The sequence below is a fragment of the Procambarus clarkii genome, chromosome 30 (genome assembly GCF_040958095.1).
Source record: "Procambarus clarkii isolate CNS0578487 chromosome 30, FALCON_Pclarkii_2.0, whole genome shotgun sequence".
Classification (NCBI taxonomy): domain Eukaryota; kingdom Metazoa; phylum Arthropoda; class Malacostraca; order Decapoda; family Cambaridae; genus Procambarus; species Procambarus clarkii.
The window spans coordinates 16,979,565-17,005,966 of NC_091179.1; the positions used below are offsets into that span (position 1 = coordinate 16,979,565).

Below are 26,402 nucleotides of genomic sequence, written 5' to 3' on the forward strand. Positions count from 1 at the left end.
TCACACTCATCTTGTTTTATTTAACATTCAGTTGCCACAACTCCCACATGCATGGGCACCGTGGCAACTGCATAGTACATATATAAGGAGAATGTCGCAATGATTGGTGTAGGCGTGGAGTAAGCCCTAGCTCCTGGAGACGACAAGCAGCGTCTGAAGCGAGGCCAGGAGCAGGAGGCTGTCACGGCAGGAGGCTGGTGCTTGAGGTGGCTTAACAGAAGATAATACAGCAGTGACATCTTACTCCCTTTACTGGGTTGGAAGAGACCAGGAACGCTTGGCGATCGTTGATACTTGACATCTCATGACTGCTTTAAGAGAGCTGCTACTAAGTCTTCTGGGGAGCTCTGGTTCCTCTATTCATAATACTTTGTAGACATAGGGATTCACTGCCATTTTTGACCAGGGAGCATTCAGATGCGTCCTGCTTACTGTAGGTCACCTTAGAGCGTACATAATTATGTTTTCCGCCAACTTACGCTGGCTGGTCGGCTGCTATTATCCTGAACATGGGTGCGACTGGCACTGAGGGCATTGTAGTAAGGGAGTGGGGTGCAAAGCAAGCATAGACTGCCCGAATACTCCCAGCACTCCGTGGTCTAGCTGAGAGACAAGACGCGTCTCTGGTGAGTCCACGACGGAGATGGGCTCATGCTATAACAGTTTGATTCAGCGTCGCAGTTCTTACGAAGTACGAACCTTGTGGCCATGGTCGTAATGCATTCAGGTTGCAGTACCGTAAATGAATGCGTAATGCATAATGCATTCAGAATGCGTAATGCATTCAGAATGCAATGGTCGTGCATTCAGGTTGCAGTAGCCAGCTATGAGTATACTAAGCTGAAGTATGCTCAGGAACGATCTATCACAACAGCGTTATCAGCGTTTTCTGGTGTGGCACATGCTTGCACGGTGAGCTGGGTGCCATACCAACCATCATTCATCCATCCCATTAGTTGGAGATTGAAGACCTGATCAGATACCGGACCACAGTGGCCAATGATCCATGTAACCAGTGAAAGCCATGGCCATCTGACTAGGACCTGACTTGGGCCCAAACAAATCATCTAAGCTTTTCCTAATACATCTAACTATGAATACGTAAGTACATATAAGTACACTGGAATGACTAAGAACTCTTATAAACTCATAGGTAAGTGGACTTTACTACGTACAAAATGCGACTGTTTAAAATGAATAATAGAAAACTACTAAGACTGGGGACCAAGAGCTAGCATCTCTAATTACGCACGCATACAATTAGGGGAGAACGCCCACGCGTCAAGCGCCCGGAAGTGCGTACATCCGCCAGTCATCCATCAAGGCCGGTGAAGGGTTGGTTTACATCCTACTTTTCCCTACTAACTATTTTTTAATATTTTTGTTTAAAAACTTCTTCTCATACACTAAAAACCGCTCCTGGGACCCCCCCTGAAGCTTAACCTGCAATAGTTTCACAGTAGATCCGTCCCTGATATGACATATATCCTATACCAGGAGTGGAACCCCTGAGCGCCCGTGGCCCACAGGGGTTCCCATGATGCACCAACAGGGCAACAACGTTCACTGTGCAGTTGACCCCTAACTGCTTCAAGTAAAAATGATATAAGACATGTGTTATCTGTCATAAAGATAACATCATTTCTAAAACACTCAAAAATACGTAGCACTATCAGTACGATTTAATATATAAGAACTACAAGTGTCAACGCACTTCCGTGTATGAATATATAATGGAATTTGGTCATAAATTGAAAAAAAATTAAGGAATAGCGCCGAGCGACGCCCCAGCTTGAGGGTTGATGGTGGGTTGATTGATTGATTGATGAAGATTAAGCCATCCAAGAGGTGACACGGGCATGAATAAACCGGAAGTGTTGGGTTGAGAGGGATTAACATCTTCATACTGCCGCAGTACTTCTCTCTTCCCTCTGCACCTGATGCATATTCTTCTCCATACTCGTCATAACTAAGGTTTTCTCCTTGGGTGAAGTCTGGGTGTCTTTGGCCAAGTCTCCTGATTCTTGTTTACCTTTGGCCGCAAGGTCGAAGCATTCGCACACGTCAAGACTGGAAGCCAGTGTCTCGTTAGAATGACATAGGAATATTATTTTAAACAATGCAGGAACAATATTATATGCTCGATTAATATATAATATTTATTATATTTTCGACTTTTTTAATCAAGTTTTGTATATGGTACTAATTGTATAGATTGTACAAATGGAAATACACGGTTTCACTGTCGAGTGAATGAGCTAGTGTTGTTAAGAGACGGGTAACATTGTTGACCAATCCACACACTAGAAAATGAAGGGACGACGATGTTTCGGTCCGTCCTAGACCATTCTCAAGTCGATCACTTAGTCCAGGACGGACCGAAACGTCGTCGTCCCTTCATTTTCTAGTGTGTGGATTGGTCAACATACTTCAGCCACGTTATTGTGACTCGTCGTCTGCGACGGGCAACATTACCTGGCAGGCAAGAAGCCGCGAGTGAAGAGGAACTTGGCGATGGCTGAGACGAGGATTAGGCTGGTAAGAGAGACCGTCATGGCCACAGTCCTGAAGGGAAAGTTCTGGTGGCCGGTCGTCTCGTCGTAGAGCGGGTAGCGGAGGGTGGCTGGCACCCCTATGTACGGCTCGCCTCCTGTACACCCACACACACACACACAATACTTAAGTACGCCATCAATGAAACATCATTAATTTTATATTTTTGTGGTTAATGCATTAAATCTAAGTAACAACATGGCGGAGAAACATTTGAAGATAACACAAGTAACATGAAAAAGAGACATTTGAAGATAATGAAGTAACATGCGAAGGAACATAATGAAGGATCGCTATATATTACTGATACACAAAGAAATCACACTAATGTGATATATATCAATGAGAAAATCAACTGGAACACTGATTTTGTTAACTGTATGTAGTAACTAAGTGATTGTAACTTATCCACCGCTGCCCACTGGATGGGGGGCGGTGTGCAGGACAAACATATCAATTGTGACACTAGGCTCTCCACATATGTCTGTTGCTTAATTTAGAACCTGTACTTTTGGCCGATCACGAACCCATTGTGACGTGTGACGACGTATATTGAATTTTGTAACTCGCTCATCAAGACTGTAACTTGCTTAGTTAAATGAATTGTGGGGTTCAGTCCCTGAACCCATTATGTGCCTCTGTAACCCTTTCCACTACCGCCCACAAGATGGGTATGGGGTGCATAATAAATGAACTAAACTGAAACTGCCAAAGCCGTAATAATAATAATAATAATAATAACAATAGTAATAATAATAATTTATTAGCAAGGTACAATAGGTTAGTGAGATTACATAAGATTGATATTTTTACATTCAAGCAAAGCCTAACGCATAGCGTTTCGGGCAGGTCCTTAATCTAACATATCAGTTAAGATAGAAGTGTACATTGTAGCAAGGTTTTATATCAACAAATAACTACAATATAATTTGACAGCGGTGATTACACTGGTAAGGATATATATGTCTTAAGTACTAATATTGGGGGAAGTGGGTAGTACAAGATACAGTGTGAATTTAAAGCACAAGGTAGGATATCCTGCCCGAAATGCTTTGCGTAATAGTGGCTTTAGGCATTGTATGTACTAGCTCTATCTATAAATCTATCAATTTTTGTATCACCCCCTTGTATGTATGTACTTTACCTGAATAAAGATTTGATTTGATTTGATACTATTAGGATGAAATTAAATACTTTTTGGTTTTACTTTTGAATAGGGCATAGGCTGGACAATTTACGCGTACTAGTGGCTGTACAAGAATGTAACAACTCTTGTATATATCTCAAAAAAAAAAAAAAAAAATTCATCAGGGAGTGAGTTCCAAACACTGGGCCCTTATATTTGCATGGAGTGTTTGCACATATTTAGTCTGACTAGGGATTAAAGAGAGATAAATAGTTAGATACCAAAACTCTTGTTAATTGTTAAAATCCAGCTGGAAAAAATAATCAGGGAGTTCTTTTAACAAGCCGCCAGCTTCCTGTCCTCGTCGAGGCCACTAGAGTGTTAGTGGACCTCAGGTAAATAACAGAGTAGTTATTCCTTTAAAAAGATATATATTCTTTATAAAAAACGTAAAATGTTTATATTAAAGGTAGACTTTAAATATTCATACCTTATAAATCGGTTTCTCATCATTAGGTCCATGAAGCTCGTTAAACTTAACGAGGTCCCCCTAGCCATGAATAACGACTGATCTTCGTCAGGATACAACATAATCCAGTGGGCTCAGTATCCAAGAGTAACGGGTATTGAACGTGGAGCGAATATAAGGTTTACTCGCTCGCTACAGTTGAAACAACATTACACTTATGCATATTGTGCCCACTGCGAGATAGTCTGCTGACACCGGCGTGCATATTTACTGGTCGGTGAACAGGCATTATGTGTATGGAAACGTATCCAAATTGGATCGCCACACCCGGGAATCGAACCCAGTACTTCCAGATTTGCAAACCGAGTGTGCTGACTCTTGTACGACAATGCATCCTACTTGCAGACGAAGAGTCACAATAACCTGGCTGACGATATGATAACCATATCAGATGAAGAAACGACAACGTTTCGGTCCGTTCTAGACCATTATCAAGTCGGATCACACGACTTGATAATGGTCCAGCACGGACCGAAATGTCGTCGTCTCGTTATCATCTGATGTGGCAACGTGTGGATCATTATACATTATCATGTGGATAATGTGTAGTCATTATACATCCTACTCTACGACCGAAGACAAGCAAACACAAGTCAGGGCCAACACCAACTATTGTTTTTATATTATATTCCTTAGAACCGATTTAATACTTTTACTTAGTGTGGTGTGGTGAGGTGGTGGTGTTTATTCCTGGTCAGGACGAGACGCTTACTCGCACCTGATGCCTTTGTTTACTAAGCGGCGAGCTGCTGCGGGTTGTCTACTGGGAATGTTCAGTGTTTGTAGGGACCCTTAGCCTCGAAGAAGAGAATAAGTAACACCCTGGGGTGTACTGTGGGGCTCCCACGTGCCCTCGCATATTTTCTCCTACCACCTCCTTATATATTTGTAATTGCTTTTTTACTTGAAACTTTACACATAAATCAAATCAAATGTTTTTTCATGTAAAAGTACATACATAGAGGATTAGTTGCAAACATAATGTTGGATTTATAGAGTGTTGACATCAGTGAGATCACCACATTTGTGGACTGGGGTTACTCTCGCTTTTTTTTTTAGAATATCCAGAAAGGTTTGGAGTTTAAGTGATTTGTTGAAGAGCATTGCAATGGCAGGAGCTAGAAATCTGGAGACTTTTTTTGTAAATTAAAGATGGTATCTCATCAAGGGCACTTGACTTAGTTTTAAGGGAAAGGATTACCTCATTAACAACAGAGGAATTAGCGGGAGCTAGGTAGAGACTCTGCATAGTTACATGTAAGGTAGTCTTTAATATTAGTGAGTGAGGATGGAATATCATGAGAAAGGGATGTCCCAATGGGAACCTATTGAATTCAATAGCAGTGTCTGAGGCCGAAAGCACACCATCCTTATTGGATAGGAGAATGGGTTTTTTATTCAAAATCTTTTTAGATCCTAATATTTGGGAGATAGTGCTCCATGTTTTCTTAATGTTGCCCTTAATTTGGGTAAATTTATTTTCGTAGTATTTTATTTTGGCTCTTCTAATTATTTTAGACAGCATGGACGAGTAAATCTTTGAAAATTCTTTGGAGACGACTCCTAACCTATACTTCTTCTCAAGGTCACACAATGAGTCTACAAACTTGGTTACTTACCAGGTACAAAGTTATATATATTCCTTTTCAAGATTATATCTGCAAGCTTCCTTATTCAGGCTTCTAAAAGGCAAATGAATGTTTGGTCGTGTGTGTATGTGGACTTACCGAGGAGACGCACCAGCATCCCCAGGCAGAAGGCGACGAAGGAGCCGTAGGTGTTGACGTACTGGCGGAAGTGGACGACCATGAGGAGCTGAGGGAAGAGGACCACGTACACCAGGTCACCACACAGCTTACTGCACCACACAGGAGAGAAGCACAACTCGTTACGCCTCACCACTGACTATCCAGTGGTCGCAACACCCAAGAGAACGTTGAATTAACGTTACTCTTGGATTTTGTGGCCGCCGGGACACTAACGCACCAACAGTACTCCACATGTGTGTCTACAGCGGAACACATTATGATTAGCAAGAAAGAACAGGGCGGAAAGGTCAGTGGTCTGGAAGAGTAGATGCTTAGAAGTGTGAAGACGGCATGAGGGAGCACTTACAACAGGTAGTAGATGCTGTGGATGAGGATGGCGATGGTGGAGGCGACGCCTGCCACCACCAAGATGGCCGCCCGCATCACCCAGATCACCTCTCTCTCACTCGCCTGCAGGAAACACTCTCGTTACTGGCGCGTTACTGACTCGTTACTTTCCTACACCTACTGGGGGTTGGGCAACTGGAGGATTCCGCGGTGCAATGATTCCAAACGGTACAATGGAATTGTTTTAAATGGAACATCTTTAGGAATTACATGTTAATAACAATTAGTTATTCACAAGAACCAAATGTGTGGATTATTAACAATAATATTCGACCTTTTTATGGAAAGATCAGGAACCATGTTCCGTATTTACGTATTACTTTTAACATAAGTATAACAGAGAGATATAAATAAGTGATGGCATTTTAGAAAGCCGATTCAACAAATTATTAATATCCGTGTTAAAAAACATGAAAAATAAACAATATGTAAATAGTATTGTCATTGTACAAATCCACAAGGGCCGTGACGAGGATTTGTGCCTCGGAGAGGCTACGGGATCCAGTAAGTTCAGTAGAACTTCGGTTTCAACTCTTTTTTAACCCTGTCGGAGCTCAGTCGATTAAGGCAGTGTCTGGGATGCTCCCGGACGCAGGTTCGAATCCTCGTCACGGCCCTTGTGGAGTTGTTCATTTGATGCATCACGTTAGTGTGATGATTTTCGGTAATACGTTTATTGCTTGTGATGTGTATATATGTATGTATTAACACGATGTACTGAACGGGGTGAGAATAGCTTGAGCTACCTCATACCTTTGTGTGTATTTGACCTCAATAAACTTATTTCAATTTCAATTTCAGTTAGTGTGATCTCTGTGTTTATTGTCATTGTACCTTACAAGCAACATAAGAAGAGTTAATGTGAAGCAATAGGCTATATGGGTTCATGATATATAATCAGGGGAAAGAACATAGGCTAAATATTTTACTCGCGGAGATTTCTGCTATTTCAGGCTTTTATTTCGTTGTTTTGAGAGCTGTATATACATACAGAAGTTCACCAAAATGTCTACATAACTTGGCTTGACAAAGTTCATCGTGATCACAATGACTCGCATGAATATGTCGATGAAAATGTGGATAATAATGCCACTGAGAGACTTTTCTGACAGTCAAAGGTTTCAGGAATGAAATTCAAGAGTTTCCGAACCTCCTTTACTGCAAATTTCTTAAGATTTCAGTTATTATCCGATATTTTTCAATATTTTCTTGTTCATTTCTTAAGCCGGCAGTTTTTTCCCTCCAAAGTGAGCAACTTTGTAAATAAATCAATTCCATGTTAAAATTATCCAAATCAATCCACTGCAACATTTCAAAATTAAATTTGTCAGTTGGATACTTAAAGGTACTAAATTTCTTTCACAGAGACGGACAATACGACATGTTTATGGGGTAACTTACGTAGAGAGATGAAGGTGACCACGACTCGGTGGGAAGACGCTCACCTTCTGCCGGAAGACGTTTTTATAGATGTTCCTGGCGAACATGGAGGAGGCCGAGAGGACGGAGGAGTCAGCTGAGGACATGACGGCGGCGCTGACGGCGCCAAGACCAACGAATGCCACCCACTGTCAACAGATGAACATCTTGTAATGTCACACTTCCGTCTTGACCTTGTCATAACGCAATTATTAAGAGTCTGTGATATGTTTCAAGTAACGAGCATTGTATATCTTTAAATATATGTTCTCATCAGCAAAGGGGGTAGTGAGGGTGGTGGTGGTACTGGTGAGGGGTAGAAACATAGAATGCTTGCCTCCGGAGTCAGGTACTGCATCACGAGAGGAAGAACCAGCTTCGCCTGGTAACCGTCGGGGGCGTGGCCATAGCTCGTCTGACTCCAGTCTGTTGACGATAAACCACACTTGACTTTAAAGTATCACACTTCAGGAACACTGAGTGACTCATGGGAACACACTGCGTCACTAGCGGAGCGCCAATACACGACCAAGTGCAGAGTACCTGTTCTAGCTGATTACCTGTAGCTTTGGCGACGGCGCCGATGATGCAGGCGGGGACGGCGCTGATGATGCAGCCGGCGGAGGCGGCGAAGGAGAGGAGCTGGGCGTGGCCTGGTGACCGCGATGATAGCACCCGCTGGAAGTATACCTGAGGGAGCAAACCGCGCGATCTGGTTACCTCTTGCTTCACATCCAGCCAGGGAGACCGCCGAGCCCAAAACACCAGAACACTCGCATCCAATAGCGCTTTAGCCCTGACATGTATACCTGGTCTGGTAGTGTAAATGGATCAGATAGATCCATTTACACTACTGTTGTTGCTGTCTATTCAGATAGACAGCAACAACATGGGTGCACATAAGGGAAAGTTTATGAAGAACTAGTTAAGTTTCCATGACAACATAAACAATAATTGATAAAAAAGAGGAGGATGTACCGGCTGCATCTTCTGAACTGCTAGATAGTCTAACAATTCTGCACAAGAATTACTGTATAATCTTGTGAAGCAGCTGGGAGTAACCCGGACGCATGTTAAGCTGCCTCACAACACGTAGCCAACTGGAGGCAGAGAGTAAGCATAAGAGAAGAACTCAGAATGGCAGAAAGTAACAAGCAGAGTACCACAGGGATCAGTACTTCCACCCGTCCCTCATGTCACCCACTTAATATAACCAATAGGGATGTGAAAGGCGCTTCTTTACTGCATGAGTAACGAAGAATTAGAATGCGGTAGAAGGAGAGAAATGTCTAAGTTTTATTTAGTTGAACGCCCTGTATCTTTCAAACATCTGAGTGCCGAGATTTGAAGGTTGTAGCCTTCGCCGACGTGGTTCCAATAGCTGAGCTGGACACGGAGGACCTACCTGCCATGGTATGCCGCCACAGACAAGCAGAAGCCAGTAGTCGATCCACTGTCCCCACTCAGGCGAGTCAGACTCGATGGAACCCAACCAGTTGGTTTCGTTGAGTGCCAGTGAACCCACCGCCTGGTTCGTCATGGAGAATGGCACTGCAAGCCACTGCAAGATGACCAAAAGGAGTCGCGTGAGCCCTGGCGTTCACACACTTATCATTGTTGTCCACACACTAGAAAATGAAGGGACGACGACGTTTCGGTCCGTCCTGGACCATTCTCAAGTCGAAGATCGACTTGTGAATAGTCCAGGATGGACCGAAACGTCGTCGTCCCTTCCTTTTCTAGCGTGTGGTCTGGTCAACATACTTCAGCCACGTTATTGTGACTCATCATCTGCACACTTATCATTGCATCGAATTATGTTCATAAAATGTAAGAGAATTTGAGAGTTAATACATTTTTTCCTAAACTTTCTCAGTAGAATACTGCACTTGGCTAGACATTCCGGACGGTCACACTTGGAACACTATTTGGGAAAGACGAAGTAGACAAGCAGGGAATGGGAAAGGGACGGAGAATGGAAAGGGATGGATGGGGGAATGGAAGGGGAAGGGAACGAGGATGGAAGAGGTAAGGAAAGAGGTATAAGCCTGCACCTACCAGACCGATGAAGATACAGAAGAGCTGGACGACGTCAGTGTAGACGACGGAGTAGAGCCCGCCGAAGAGAGTGTAGGTGACGGCGATGGCCGCGCTCACCAAGATGGACGTCGTGTTGTCGATGTTGAGGATGACAGACAGCGTCGAGCCTGGGCGCAGGGCGGCACGAGGGCGCAGGGCAGCACGAGGGCGCAGGGCGGCACGAGGGCACAGGGCAGCACGAGGGCGCAGGGCGGCACGAGGGCACAGGGCAGCACGAGGGCACAGGGCGGCACGAGGGCGCAGGGCAGCACGAGGGCACAGGGCAGACAGGGAGAAAGGTGAAGCGGAGACGATGATAGAGCGCGCAAAAGGGGGATTGGAAGTGAATGAAAAGACGAAGGTCAAAACACATAAGAAGGTAAACAAAAAGGAAGCCAGGCAGCGAAGGACAGGAAAAACGGAAGCACAGTTGACGAGGGAAGGAAGAGGGGTGGAAGGGAGGAAGTGAGGAAAGTAGGGGAGAAAGAAGGCAGAAAAGATTAATGACATATAAGAACATGAAGGAGAAAAGCCGTATTAATGAAAAGATCATCATGAAGAACAAGGTGAAGGAAATTTCAACGAGCAAGGCAGGGAAAAACAAATTTAAAGATTAAGATAAAAATGTTATGACTCGTAGAGTGGACGACACTAACTATGTAAGGCAGGAGGTGGAGGGTTGACAGGCCTTGGTCAACTTGCATCACATTAAACACTGAGAGCAATGTTCTCAGAACAACTATAATAAATTCTGCTAAATAATAATAATATAATTCTGGTGGTACCGGAATGCATTATAGCCCGTTATAACTATTCAAGCATAAAAGCCAAGGTTTACCGAGGAAACTTTCTTCAGGTTTACTGAGGAAACTTTCTTCAGGTTTACAGGTTTACAGGTTTCGGGAAAACAGGTTTACTTAGCCTGCTGAGAAACTTTCAATTTCTCAGCAGGCTAAGCAACTTTCAAACGATTCAAGTTCATGTTTATTGTGACAAGAAAGAAATACATCTCAAAGGGATAGAGTAGCTTAGGCTATGTCTACCACCCTTTCAAACGATGCTTCACTCAAGAGACAAAACCTCATTATAAAAGGCGCTTAATAAAAGGCATTACTGAACGTGGAATTAGCTCTCAGACTTAGAATTAGCTCCAGGAACCGGTTGCTAATCTTCCCCAGGATGCGACCCTACAACCATGATCTAACTCCCGGGTACCAGAGGCATGAGGTGAAAAGAAAGTCCAACCGTTTCTGTCCTGTGGGACCTGGGGACTGAACCCGGGTCCCTCGGTTGTGAGCCGAGAACCGTGCTTCAAGAATACTCTAGTTAGAGATTCATTCGTAAACAATTGGTAAGACAAGAGAGAGAGACACAATCGACTTGAGAATGGTCCAGGACGGACCGAAACGTCGTCGTCCCTTCACCTTCTAGTGTGTGGTCTGGTCAACATTCTTCAGCCACGTTATTGTGACTCATCGCCTGCAAGAGAGACACAACGTTGTTCTTGGCCCAAGTGGTGCCAAGAACAGGCCACTGTTCTTGGCTGCTAGAATATCTGGCACACCAGTGACAAGAGTAACAGAATAACTTGTGTCTCCTCAGCTTGGGTGTGAAGTTATACTAGTAGGCATCCATCAGTCTCAGGAGACTATGGAGTTGCGCTCTGGTTGTCGGTCTGGAGTGGCCTCTCCAGGGCGCAAAGCCAGGGTAGGTTGATATGGTGGAGAAGCTGTTACCCATGCAGCAGGTCCTCCCTGCCTCCCTCAGCCGTTAAAACCATCATAAATGCACCAATCTTTGCTATAAAGGGATAATGTAGTTAACGCTCTATATTATGATTTTATATTTATTCAAACTTCCATTTGAGACCGTCAGCCACCACTGCACAGCCCCAAGGTCCTTCAGGCATTACCCATAACTCTAAAATATCAAGTAAAGTCATACTAACGACCCCCTTTAGGTAACACCGCCCATAAGGTCAAAGGGCAAACCTTCACACATATTTGTGACTCCTAACGCCACAGGCTGACTCTGAAGATTTGTTTTGTCTTTCTTTTACTTAATTATTGTTTTGTTTGCTGCTCTTCCTGAGCCGGATTGCACCCGGGGGCGGGGGAGGAATAAATTAGCTATAACAATGGTGAAAACAAGTATGTCAGCGCATAAAATGTGAGTTTATAAATAAGTGTTGTGGTATTCTGTACCAAGACTGCTCGTATCTCCCATTTCACGATAAAGAGGCTAGTTAGTGGGAGACTTACCAAGAGCTGAGAGGATAGCAGCCGACCAGAAGGTCTCCCCCAGGAGCGCTGGGAAGTAGAGAAGTCCTCCCATCCTCCGGCCGAAGGCGTCCTGTAGAGGGTCGAGCATGGTGACATAGCCAGCCTTCCTCATAGGTTTGGCGAAGAACAGTCCGCCTGTGGGAGATAGTCGTTCACATGGGGGGCGCACTCACACACACACACACACACACACACACACACACACACACACACACACACACACACACACACACACACACACACACACACACACACACACACATACTCTGAGTACCCAAATGAGCCACAGAGACATTAGAAAGAACTTTTTCAGTGCCAGAGTAGTTAGTAAATGGAATGCACTAGGAAGTGATGTGGTGGAGGCTGACTCCATACATAGTTTCAAATGTAGATATGATAAGAGCCCAGTAGGCTCAGGAACCTGTACACCAGTTGATTGACGGTTGAGAGGCGGGACCAAACAGCCAGAGCTCAACCCCCGCAAGCAGAATTAGGTGAATACACACACACATACACACACACACACACAGGCACCTCAACTACTCTTACATCTACCTACTATCTATGGAAATAAAGCTGCGTTAAATAGGACCTGGCTGGAGTGTCTCAAGTCTTACTGAGACATTGCAAGTCGCGTTGAGAGACAGACAGACGGAGGCACCGACATTGTGTGGTCCTTGCAAATACTCGTCAATTTCTTTCCTTCACACACACACGAATTCACGAAATTATTTGTGTATACGAATACACATAAAAGGAGTATTCTCACCCCCTTCCTGAGAATACACTAGCATGCCACGTTTCTACAGTCACCGACACATACAGACCAAAGAGCTTAGTTACGAGCTCAGTAGTTACGGGAGATACGAGCAGTCTTGGTACAGAATACCACGACCAAAGAGCCAGAGCTCAACCCCCGCAAGCACAATTAGGTGAGTACAGATACACATACAAACACACACACACGCAGCCGACAGAAGACACACAGAAGACCTAAGAGTTAGGGGAAACATGATCACCATGTATAAAATTCTCAGGGGAATTGACAAGGTAGAGGACGATTATTTAGCAAGTGTGGTACTCGCACAAGGAGGGGGGGGGGGCACAAGTCGAAGCTGAGTACCCAAATGAGCCACAGAGACAAGAGAGAATTTTTTTTCAGGGTCAGAATAACCAACAAATGGTATGCATTAGGAAGTGATGTGGTGGAAGCTGACTCCATACACAGTGCCAAATGTAGATAGGCTAGAGCTCAATGCAGACGATGAGTCAAACCACAAGATGAGGAGACAACTTCCTCATCTCCTGGTGTATGGTTTGGTCATCACAGAGCTCAATAAGCTCCCCAACATGTACACCAGTAGACTGAGAGTCAAGAGGCGGGACCAAAGAGCCGAAGTTCAACCCCCCCCCCCCCGCAAGCACAACAAGGTGAGTATACACAGATGCAGACATAACACTTCCTCGACTTAGGACATCAAAGTTCAAGAGGAACTGCGTCGATTTGTTTATTTTTGAAACATAAACATGGAGGACACACCAGCTTACAAACACTCTAAGTGGTGCCAAATTGTTGCAAAAGAATCTTGTCTGACTGATTAATAGGTTAAATTGTTGGCTATCTAGCTGACAGGCTGAATATCAGAAGCGTTGACGCTGTCAGCCCTATATGTCACTTGATGGCGGTCATATGGTCTTATTTAAGAAGGTGTAATGTTACTGGCAGTTACGGGCTCACCATAGCCCGTGCTACATGGACATTTCGCTCGGAGTAACTAAACCCAAAACAACAACATCACTGGCAGGTTTGGACACTACACACATACACACAATACAGTAACTAGATATAAACCAGGAAGGATACAGGCGTCCTGTATCCTTCCTGGTTTATCCTGGCTTGTATCCTGTAACAAGCCAGCGAGGACACGGCTACGCTACAGAAAGCAACTTAAACTAAATAACAGAGACTTGTAACGAAACAATTGAACACGGAAGCTTTTAATCAAGAGATATGAACTTGTGCCAAGATGCGAGCAGGCGCCAGGGGGCCAGATTCACGAAGCAGTTACGCAAGTACTTAGGAACGTGTACATCTTTCCTCAATCTTTGACGGCTTTGGTTACATTTATTAAACAGTTTACAAGCATGAAAACTTGCCAATCAACTGTTGTTATTGTTATAAACAGCCTCCTGGTGCTTCGGAGCTCATTAACTGTTTAATAATTATAAACAAAGCCGCCAAAGATTGAGGAAAAGATGTACAGGTTCGTAAGTGTTTACCTAACGTCTTCGTGAATCTAGCCCCATGATCTCCAGCGTCGACAAGGCCATTATAGTACTCGCCACGCTCGAGTCATCTATTCTGGGTGAAGGCGAATACCGCCTTTCTCATTTTAAAGTCGGGTAAATAATTGACAGCAGTCACTGGAGAAGCGTAGTGATTACCGAAGGACATAAACGTCCCGTACGACACAGGGTGAGACTGATTGGGGCCTCGTAGCCTGGTGGATAGCGCGCAGGACTCGTAATTCTGTGGCGCGGGTTCGATTCCCGCACGAGGCAGAAACAAATGGGCAAAAGTTTCTTTCACCCTGAATGCCCCTGTTACCTAGCAGTAAATAGGTACCTGGGAGTTAGTCAGCTGTCACGGGCTGCTTCCTGGGGGTGGAGGCCTGGTCGAGGACCGGGCCGCGGGGACACTAAATCATCTCAAGATAACCTCAAGATGACTCTAATGAACTCTTCGGACTTTGGATGAATAACATCAAAATACCAAGTACTGCAGAGAATAAGATCATGTTCGGAACATGACGGGAATATGAACGGGTGTCCTGGGTAACCCCAGTTGCATCTCTCATCTCTCTCACTTATTTGTGCCTCCGTCTGCTGCTTCTCACAATTTTACAACGATTTTTTTCGGAAAAAATTGTGTTAATTGCAGTTAAAACTTTGCATGTCGTGATCATGTTGATTATATGCAATGTCTCTTCCAGTGTGACGAAGTTCCATTAGTCTTATCTCAAATTTCAAGCGATTCGAAAAATCAAGTTCCATTAGTCTTATCTCAAACTTCAAGCGCCTCACCTAAAGAACAATTATTGCTAAGTTTGTTTGGTCAATTTCTATTTTTTTTGGTGTGTGTGTGTGTGTGTGTGTGTGTGTGTGTGTGTGTGTGTGTGTGTGTGTGTGTGTGTGTGTGTGTGTGTGTGTGTGTGTGAATGAATGCGTGAGCGATAGGAAGAGGGGGAAGGGGGGGGGGGGGCGGCGAGTAGAAGGGAAAGTGGGGTTAAGAATTCATGAATGAAATGAATGAATACTTTCAGCAAGATTTATGTGTCTGTGACGTACTGTCAAGTACTGTGACGGGCCGAGGTGTTGACACCGGTGCTGGTCTCACCCGCTCCTCCTACACTCCTTACAAAACACAGGTGCCCAACACCCAGGCATGATGACACAGGTGCCCAACACCCAGGCATGATGACACAGGTGCCCAACACCCAGGCATGATGACACAGGTGCCCAACACCCAGGCATGATGACACAGGTGCCCAACACCCAGGCATGATGACACAGGTGCCCAACACCCAGGCATGATGACACAGGTGCCCAACACCCAGGCATGATGACACAGGTGTCCAACACCTGTGTCATCATTAAAGGCCACCAAGGAATATCCTGACAATCTCTTCCTCTCTCTCTCTCTCTCTCTCTCTCTCTCTCTCTCTCTCTCTCTCTCTCTCTCTCTCTCTCTCTCTCTCTCTCTCTATCAACAGGAAGGAGAGAGATACTAAAGGAACTTTAAGCTAAGATTTGCTATCCTACATTAGCTCATTTTAAGTGTGACCCCTAACAAATGATGAATATGTTGAGATTAGTATTGGTTTTGCATTTGGTATTAACTTTGTTTAAAAGTAAGTTACAATCATACGAGACAGGGTGAGGCTGGAGCTGTGTGCCAGCGGGTTTCTCTAATGAGAAAACATGTTCCACTTGTCAGTCAGCCTAGAAATGTATGATCGTTGATAACCCATGTAGCAAAAGGCTGTTGATGGCTGAGCGCCTTGTGTTGTAGTTACCTCTCTCCTGCTTGGCTACGAAGCTTTACCAGGTGAGTAACCCTGCCCCTACAACACGACTGTATCCTCGTATATAGCACCACACACACGCCAATTTGGGTGTTAAAGGCTCTGGTGTACGGACTTGTCCAAAGAGACGAGTCACACTAAGAGAAGAATCTTCAAGTACGTTTCTCTAATTTATCCAGAAGTAGTTTTAAAGCTGTTAGGCTGGCCATTAGGGGAGACTTATGCGTAATCAAGATGTGAAAGAATTTGAGCTTCATATATAATGCTGTAACCACTAATTTTGAGAAAATACGAGATATGCTTTAGCACTGATAGCCTCTTGGTTGCAGTGCAAAGTCATTAAAACCGAACTGCATCTCCAAGAGGCCAACTGCATTATTTGCAATAAGCTTTTTCCACTCATCCCATACCACTCCGAGTTGCACTATCACTCAGTTCAGGTATCATCATCATCATCATCGCCTGATTATCCTCAGACACGAAAGTTTCCTGTCGCTCTCCAGCCCCAGTAATGGTTCCCTTAGCTGTCATTTCTCTCCTGCATATGTCAAGGTCAGAATGCCGTTATCAACGTAGGCTTGATCTTCAGAGGTGTTGTAGATCACTGAAGTAAACATTTCACAACAAGGGGCCGAGCACACTCAACCTGTCCTCTTAAAAAGAACGTCGCTTTTGGCCGTTTGCCCGTATGGCCGAATATGGACGTAATTTCAAAATGAAAAAAAAAAAATGAAAATAAATTTGGGATTTTTTTTTGCAACAACAGTAAGTTAAGGTTCCTCTGATAGGTTAGGTGGGCAGGAAATTCTCATAACGTTTCAAAATGGTATGAAAAACGTTAATGGAAAGTTTCCTTTTCTAAGCTTGCCGAGTAAGCCGGACGACTCAAACAGAAAACGGGACAATACGTCACTTTTGTGAGTCGATTTCATTTCAAATTACGTCCAAATTTGGCCATAGCGGCGCATACGAGCCAAAAGTGACGTTATTTTTAAGAGGACGGGTTGTGTTGTAAGCTGGCATTAACTGACTGGCTTCCAGAGTCTGTCCCTGATAATCCATACCTGAAAGTAATCCCAGTCTGAAAAACGGACCCTGAGATACCGATTAGGGAGCTGTTGGTTCTACACTTACCGACCTGGGAGAGTGACCGTTGGACACCCTGAGGCACTTACCTATGGTGAGGGAGATGGCGTACCCGAAGGGCGCCTGGCACCAGATGAGGCCCTTCTCGTACACCTTCTCCGCCGTACCGTTGATATAGCCGCCGCCGACCCACGTGGCTGACACACACAAACAACAGTTAATTCAAACTTTTAAAATCCCAAAAACGTTGAAATAGTTTCCCGCTTTCGGGGACAAGAAGCCTCTTCCCGCCAAACACACACCGAAACTACGACGTTGGTACAACGTTCGAACAAGCTTTAACATCTCCTAACCAGTTATAAGAACCAATATAGCAAGTTGTAACAACGTTCTAATACGTCATAAACACGTTAAGCAAAGATTTAACAACTTTATTACAAGTTGTAACAAGCGGAAAATAGAGACAGTTTGGATTTGTGTTTCCAGGGAATTAGGCTTAGCCAGGTTCTTATAACCAATGACTAACCTTACGCAATATGCAACCCACAACAGTCACATAACTCCCACGTGTTTGTTTACTGCCAGATGAACAGTCTTCGGAAGCAAACAAATGCCTCAGGGGGGATGCCAGGTAGTGAAGCCCTGAACCAATCAGTAACGGATCTGCTAAGCTAACTGTACTGAGGTAACGTAGCAATATTGGTCAAGTCATGACCGCCAGAGCTCGGCTTGGCACACTTAACGAGGTAGCCAGGCCAGTGCCACGCCGCAATTGGCACTTGATGCCATTCCGGCAGAGTGACCCTCCCACCCCCTACTCTATTTCTGCCTCTGCTCCCCCCCCCCCCAATTGTAATCTCTCTGGTTGATGCCTGGTTGATGGGGTTCTGGGAGTTCTTCTACTCCCCAAGCCCGGCCCGAGGCCAGGCTCGACTTGTGAGAGTTTGGTCCACCAGGCTGTTGCTTGGAGCGGCCCGCAGGCCCACATATACCTGGTTGATGGGGTTCTGGGAGTTCTTCTACTCCCCAAGCCCGGCCCGAGGCCAGGCTCGACTTGTGAGAGTTTGGTCCACCAGGCTGCTGCTTGGAGCGGCCCGTAGGCCCACATATACCTGGTTGATGGGGTTCTGGGAGTTCTTCTACTCCCCAAGCCCGGCCCGAGGCCAGGCTCGACTTGTGAGAGTTTGGTCCACCAGGCTGCTGCTTGGAGCGGCCCGTAGGCCCACATATACCTGGTTGATGGGGTTCTGGGAGTTCTTCTACTCCCCAAGCCCGGCCCGAGGCCAGGCTCGACTTGTGAGAGTTTGGTCCACCAGGCTGCTGCTTGGAGCGGCCCGTAGGCCCACATATACCTGGTTGATGGGGTTCTGGGAGTTCTTCTACTCCCCAAGCCCGGTCCGAGGCCAGGCTCAACCCCACAAAATACTGCTTCTCGCAGAATAACTACTCCTAGGCAGGGATACTGAATATAACACTTACGGTCCTATACTGAATAATAACGTTCAGAATAATCACCCGGAATATGGCCTTGAAAATAGTCACAGACTTTGAAAATGTTGACAAGAGTCAACGAGACGCATCTCTTAGCTTCAGACTAGTAGTAAAACTGTAAATTGGTCTTTAGAGTGTTAATTTTTTGACTTCCTTTTAAAACGAAGAAATACATAAGAAATAGAGAAGATTAATGCTTTAAGCACGAATCTCATCCTTTATGCCATGTTCAATAATATATCTACAAGAAAGACTGCTACAAAGACTGCTCTATATATATTATATATATATATATATATATATATATATATATATATATATATATATATATATATAGTTTAGTTTAGTTTTATATATAGTTAGTTTAGTTATATATATATATATATATATATATATATATATATATATATATATATATATATATATATATATATATATATATATATATATATATATATATATATATATGTGGTCCCACGTACCAGGGGTACGTAGGACACGTCCCCCTGGAACGTGTCCCAGCCACGTGTACCCCTGGTACACTCTCAGGGGACACCTGGCCCCCTGGCCCTTCCCCAAGGTCTTCTCACCTGTCATAGTGAGGACGCCGACGAGGGGCCCGATGGAGCGCCCTGCCAGCATCACCTCCTCCGAGTCCACCCGCTGCTTCCTCCTCCGCCAGGCGGCCCACACGCCTATGGCCAGGATCACCGCGTAGAACACCACGATCCCCGCCAAGCCCGGGACGTTCACCATCTGTAAGACGTGCAGATGGTTAGCTTCTTAGCGTATAGCTTCTTAGTGGGTTAGCTTTAAACAGCGGGCTGTGTTGTAGGGGATTTGTTTAGCCCAGCAGGCTGTGTTACGGGCTGTAGGAGGTTAGTTTAGCCCAGCAGGCTGTGTTACGGGCTGTAGGGGGTTAGTTTAGCCCAGCAGGCTGTGTTACGGGCTGTAGGGGGTTAGTTTAGCCCAGCAGGCTGTGTTACGGGCTGTAGGAGGTTAGTTTAGCCCAGCAGGCTGTGTTACGGGCTGTAGGAGGTTAGTTTAGCCCAGCAGGCTGTGTTACGGGCTGTAGGAGGTTAGTTTAGCCCAGCAGGCTGTGTTACGGGCTGTAGGAGGTTAGTTTAGCCCAGCAGGCTGTGTTACGGGCTGTAGGGGGGACTAGTTTAACAGATAATAGGATATCATAAGGTGTATCTCCATAGTCTCCTGAGACTGATGGATGTCTACTACTACTATCCAAGTTAACAAAAGTGACTCATTTTCCAGTGTATGACTTTCTCCATTCATGAAAATACGACGAGTTAGAGAGCCAAGTAGAGGGAATTATGAGGGGGAAAGCGCCAAGTTATTACGACTATATAGCACTGGGAAGGGGTCAGGATAAGGATTTAGGATGGGACGGGGAGTTGGTATAGGAATAGTGCCCTCAACCACTTGCGGACGGTCGGGGATTGAACGCCGACCTGCATGAAGCGAGACCGTCGCTCTCTACCGTCTAGCCCAAGTGGTTGGGTAGAGTGAGGTGAAGGGGAAGGATGGAGGGATAGGGTAAATAATGAGAAGGAGCGAGTTTAAACTTTTGTATAAGGTATTCCAAGTGGTCATATCCCTCTCGCTATTCTTCCCTCACTTTCCCTCTCTATCTCTCCCCCATCATCCCCTCTCTTTCCCTCACCTCCCCCTCTCCTTCCCTTATCTCCCTCTCTATTGCTCCTTCTTGCTATCCTTTCTCCATAATCTCCCTCTCGCTATCCCTCTCTCATGATATCCCCCCTTTCTATTTTGTTTAAATTAAGAAAAGGGTTCACTAAGTAATTACCAAAAGAAGGCACCAATCCGGGGGAGGCTAAACAGCACCATCGGTGTGCAGGGGTACTCACAAGGTGCTAAATATCACCGAGGACGCCAGTTCGAGGACAAAAAACACATAAGGTAAGCGGTATCCAAGGTGTCAGACTCTCCAAAGACGGTGTCAGACTCGCCAAGGACGTTGTCGAGGTACATTAGGAAAACAAGACAAGTGGCCATCCTGCAGATCTGGACATCCCACAAGAAGGTCTGGAGAGTAAGGAGCAGGGCGGTGTGCCATTACATGGCCAGAAGGGAGGCGTGTATGCCCAATACGTAACCTAGCCTAAGCCGTTTCCCAGCGTCTATCACGGTGGTAGGAAGAAGGCCAAGGGGAATAGTTTACTTCTAAGAGCTCGCAGTTTGTTACAAATAACTTAAGACCAACGACCTTGCCAGCGGTTACGGATTGTAGGAAGAAAACTGAATTAGTAATGATTTGTTATGGAACTAGGACACGTACGGACTGTTTAGCGGCAGTGTGCGCACGTTCGTGTAAGCCAATATGGCTGGGAACCCCAGCAAAACTCAACTGTCTCACATCTGCTAATGTTAAGAAACAGCCAATGTTGAACTTGACCACCACAGGATGCATGGGGGTGTTAAATGACTCCAGGGGCCATTAGGGCACTGCGGGAGTCAACCACAATGCCAAAGGAACGTTGACATTGGGAGACCAGTTGACGAAGAGCATACAAGACTGTATAAAGATCTGCCGTGAAGAGATCTGCCCCCCCTGGTAGTCTCCGGCACATGGAGGTGTAGTCAGGAAAGACAATAGAGGCGCCTCCACACTGTCAACAAACTTAGACCCATCGGTGAAGAGGGGCAATGGAACAGGAGTGGGAAGAAAAGTGCCCAAGGAAAAGGCGTTTCATAACCGTAGGAGGGGGTAGAAGCCCCCCTACCATGTGGGTCAAGGTCTTGCAATACAAGTGGGCACCCTGCATGAGGGCAAAGGTGGAGCGACACGAGGAGGGATATTGATAACCCAGAGGGAGTCTTGAGAGACAATCGGACAGAAAAAAAGGAAGGTGGTGAAAAGGAAGAGAGGCCCACACGAGGGGTGACAGTCAGGGCAGGACCCACGCGAGTGTGAGGGTGGTGTAGGCACCGTGCATGGTAGTGAAGACGGTAACGATCCCCCCCCCCCCTCCTTCCTGTAGAGACACCAGGGCTGAGGTGTAACACACACACACACACACACACACACACACACACACACACACACACACACACACACACACACACACACACACACACACACACACGCGATGCCAGAAAGTCTTTGGCACAGTGAATATGAAGTATTGCCAGCATGAGTACACACACACACACACACACACACACACACACACACACACACACACACACACACACACACACACACACACACACACACACACACACACACACACACAAGTTACAGATGGAAACTGGAGACGCAAATGAGCCATATAGACATCGGAAAGAACAGTATTACAAACCCTCAACAGATGGAACAGGTTAGATGCAGGAGTCGTTAAAGTTAATTCGATCCTATATTTTAATTGTAAATATGATAAAGGTGTGAGAAATGCGCTCACAGGATGAGTATGGGGTGCACAATAAACTACCGCTCAGAGAATGAGTATAGCGTGACAGAGTCGTTTGCGATATCTGCGTCAGCTGTAATTGGACGCAAATACACGCGTATGGGGAAAGAAGAACGGTAAACACTTGTCTGCAGAGTGAAGGTGGAGATATGTTCACGACATATCTACCGTGGGCGTCTCGTCTCACGCTCCGCCAGTGGCAAGACATCACTCATACCAGTAACAATACCAAGATGCTCACATGCATCTGTAATATACAGTACCATGCATCTGTAATACAGTACCATGCATCTGTAATACAGTACCATGCATCTGTAATACAGTACCATACATCTGTAATACAGTACCATGCATCTGTAATACAGTACCATGCATCTGTAATACAGTACCATACATCTGTAATACAGTACCATACATCTGTAATACAGTACCATGCATCTGTAATACAGTACCATACATCTGTAATACAGTACCATACATCTGTAATACAGTACCATGCATCTGTAATACAGTACCATGCATCTGTAATATACAGTTCAGCATCCTAAAATGAACGTACTTATAGTAACGAAGTGGTCGATGGTATAGACCTGGACGTGATGGGCCAATAGAAAGTAGACATTTGTCTTACTGGATTTGGACAACCCGAAAAAGGTTTCCTTTTTATCTTGCGCATGAAACCTAATCTATAGTGACATTTCTAGGCCTAATACACACTATCTGAGGCCTAATATAGTTGATATATATGCGCCATACCTGGCCTAGGATTGTTAAAAGTTTGTTTTTTACTATATTTTTCCCTGACGCCATTAAATGAATTGTACCAATGAACAAATCCACAAGGGCCGTGACGAGGATTCGAATCCGTGACGAGGGCCGTTCAAATCCTCGTCACGGCCCTTGTGGATTTGTTCATTGATGCATCACGCTATTGTGATTTCTGTGTGTAATGAATTGTACCAAATTCTTTCTATTTGTCCATCACGTCGATATTCTTATTATCGTTGACACAGTTCCACAAAGTACTGTGTTATCAGGGAGAGGGTCGGAGCACAGCCAACGCAGTACCCCCTTACACTCAATTATTACTACTATAGCCGATGAGGAAATCATCCCAGAACTGCAAACGACGGGGGCTATAGTGACCAAAATATTGGCATGGAACGTAGCCAATCAATCACCAAGGCACCTAAGAAGAGGGGGGCATGAGCATGAATAGCCCGTCAGTGGTACAATTTTTGTTCAGTAAATCTATAGAGTGTAATCACCTTGGGCAGCGGTAGGGCTTATATATGGGAGTGTGAGGCGGAAGGAGGTAGAGCGTCCTCACTAGCTAGGCACACACCTGGTACTGGCCGTCCCGCGGTCAACACCACCACTTGCCAGGTCTCGAGTGCTCAAGGTCTACTGAGTCGCGAATTTCTTTTGAAAGGAATCCAACATTTTGTTTACTGCCTGATACGGCTTTCAGAGTAATATATTTGACACGTAGGGTACACTAGGTGATTAAATAGTTTTAATAATATTATCACTGCATGTATTTAATACAAAAATGTAAATTAATAACACGAGTGTTTGCTGCATGAAGCACCATTATGGGTGTGTGTGTAGTCCCTCCATGTCTGAACGATTGACCAGTATTTATCATTATTATCAAGAGGGTCTTCTTCTAAATAGTAGTGACTCCTTGCTGGTCACGAGCCCTTCCACGCCCTACACCACCACCATCGTAACTGGAGATTCACGAAGCAGTTAAGCAAGTACTTACGAACGTGTACATCTTTCCTCAATCTTTGACGGCTCTTTGGTTACATTTATTAAACATTTTGCAAGCATGAAAACTTCCCGATCAATTGTTGTTATTGTTATAAACAGCCTCCTGGTGCTTCGGAGCTCATTAACTGTTTAATAATTGTAAACTAAGCTGCCAAAGATGGAGAAAAGATGTACAGGTTCGTAAATGTTTGCGTAACTGCTTTGTGAATCTGTCCCCAGTCCTCCCTCTCTCCCCTATGACTCTACTCAAGTCCTCAGCCCATCATCACCTCGTCAAGTAAGTCTCACCAAACATCACTTGTCACCAGAACTATCCTCATACATTATGTCATTGAATGGCAACAATTTCAAGAATTTAGAAATAAATATATCACAATTATTATAGAAATGTGAAAGTATTTAATTCAAAATGATGATACAGTGTTACCAGAAAGCTTAGCCAAGTATGCAGGCGATGAGTCACAATAACGTGGCTGAAGTATGTTGACCAGACCACACACTAGAAGGTGAAGGGACGACGACGTTTCGGTCCGTCCTGGACCATTCTCAAGTCGATTGTGTCTTGATTAATCGACTTGAGAATGGTCCAGGACGGATCCGAAACGTCGTCGTCCCTTCACCTTCTAGTGTGTGGTCTGGTTAACTTAGCCAAGTATCTCAAGTTTGCTTAGTGTAGGTTGAGGATGACTCTAAGCTATCCTCGGCGGCCCACTGCGCAGGTGTACTGGGGCGCATGTTGAGCAAGGTAGAATGCAACTATCTCATCATAAACATAAATTATCTAGCTTAGGTTGTGGTCCAGTTCTTGGGCTCCATTATATGATACTGAAACCTTTCTGCCATTCACCCACACGATGGGGAAACGGGGGATCTATAATACACTAAATAAATTAACTAAAATTCTCATTCGTTGTGTTATGGACGCGATCCTGGGATCACGGATATGTTGGCTTGATAAAAACTGTGCATAACAAGTTCTTATGTATAACAAAGTTATCTAGATGGAACTTAGTTAGGTAATTGATTCTTGGGGTTTGGGTCGTGAGCCTCTTAAGTGCCTCTAGCCTCTTACACAACCGTTCGGAGAACAGGTATTGCGTGTATAATAAATGAACTGAACTGAACATTAAATGATAAATGAACCTGTCTGTAGTACAAGATGGAACTTGTACCATCCCGCTTTACTAGGACAATGACAATAACAGCAATAATTTCAGAGTTTGCAATTAAATGCTCTTTAAATCCTAAAATAACAACGAGAAACAAATGCTTGAATGATAAAGATAAGTTTAGAGACGGACCCAGCCAGGCGGCCGCGACCAGCCTCCGCTCTCTGAGGCCAGAGCCTCACTGAATGTTTGCTGGTGTCTACCCTCCCCCCTTGGCTCTCAGTCAAAACGTAGCCTGGGAAAGATGGGTACCATTACCAACCCAAGTTGACTCGTCATGTGCCTCTATAACCCACCACCGTCCACGGGATGGGAATAGTGTGCACAATAAATGAATGAATCAGAGTTAACACGTTAATTGTTTGTAAGCGACTGTCATCCCTGATTGTGCTCAACTTCTTCAGACATAACTAACATGCTTTTGTCTGAAGCCAGACACATTATATAATGAAATCATCATTGATATATTGGCCTCCGATGAGTTAGCCAAACCATATCATCTTAATATAAAGAGGGAGCCGAGTATAACCTTGAATTGCCTTTGCACAGCCTGAGGGCAGCAACATTCCGGCAACTACAACACAATATAATAGGCTTGAGAAAGTAAAATTCGCATCTGTTATTCTATCCTAATACTATTATGCAGGAAGAATCACATATATATGGATCATGGAACAAGCTTAGCAGACGAACTGCTAGGCTTAGGCTCGGCTACAAGTAGCTCCGGGAATTTGTATAACCTACTGAAGCACATTTGGCCACACCTATGGTGATTTAATACTGTAGATTGCACAGGGAGGAGATTAAGGCCAGGGTTTGGGGCCACACCGAAGTAATGACGTACTGCTAGGCTTAGGCTCAGCTACAAGTACCTCCGGGAGTTTGTATAACCTACTGAAGCACTTTTTGGTCACACCTATGATTTAATACTGTAGATTGCACAGGGGAGAGATTAAGGCCAGGGTTAGGGGCCACACCGAAGCAATATTCGACGCTGCCTTGCTTTATAATTTATTACTATAGACCTTGCAAACTTATAGATATCGTTCGAACTGCACCTTATGTTGTAGGGATTAGCGCTCTTACCAATTCTTCCTGCAGACGAGATGATGCAGGTTCGAATCCTGGGTAGGGCCAGACGATTAGCCATCATTCCATCACTGTTCGCTCCTTTGGACGCAGCAATAATTGGGGATCCTGTTGTA

General features: G+C 44.8%; 1 protein-coding gene across 2 annotated transcripts in view; it reads right to left on the minus strand.

Moving 5' to 3' along the window:
* LOC123765461 (high-affinity choline transporter 1) overlaps window positions 1–26,402 on the minus strand; it is a 26,426-nt gene continuing 24 nt past the window's right edge. Inside the window, exons 1-13 of one of the 2 annotated variants that reach the window (XM_069333957.1) lie at window positions 26,284–26,402; window positions 19,397–19,562; window positions 17,405–17,512; window positions 12,124–12,279; window positions 9,842–9,990; window positions 9,189–9,344; window positions 8,344–8,473; window positions 8,121–8,209; window positions 7,810–7,932; window positions 6,324–6,427; window positions 5,936–6,066; window positions 2,476–2,650; window positions 1–2,070 (exon numbers count right to left, since the gene is read on the minus strand). The exon at window positions 26,284–26,402 is cut by the window's right edge and continues 24 nt beyond it. In XM_069333957.1, the coding sequence (XP_069190058.1) occupies window positions 1,902–2,070; window positions 2,476–2,650; window positions 5,936–6,066; window positions 6,324–6,427; window positions 7,810–7,932; window positions 8,121–8,209; window positions 8,344–8,473; window positions 9,189–9,344; window positions 9,842–9,990; window positions 12,124–12,279; window positions 17,405–17,512; window positions 19,397–19,562 (1,656 nt within the window). In that variant the 5' untranslated portion in view covers window positions 26,284–26,402 and the 3' untranslated portion in view covers window positions 1–1,901. Of the gene's footprint in view, window positions 2,071–2,475; window positions 2,651–5,935; window positions 6,067–6,323; window positions 6,428–7,809; window positions 7,933–8,120; window positions 8,210–8,343; window positions 8,474–9,188; window positions 9,345–9,841; window positions 9,991–12,123; window positions 12,280–17,404; window positions 17,513–19,396; window positions 19,563–23,520; window positions 23,668–26,283 lie in introns of those variants that run through there. The other variant, XM_045754052.2, reaches the window with a different exon arrangement.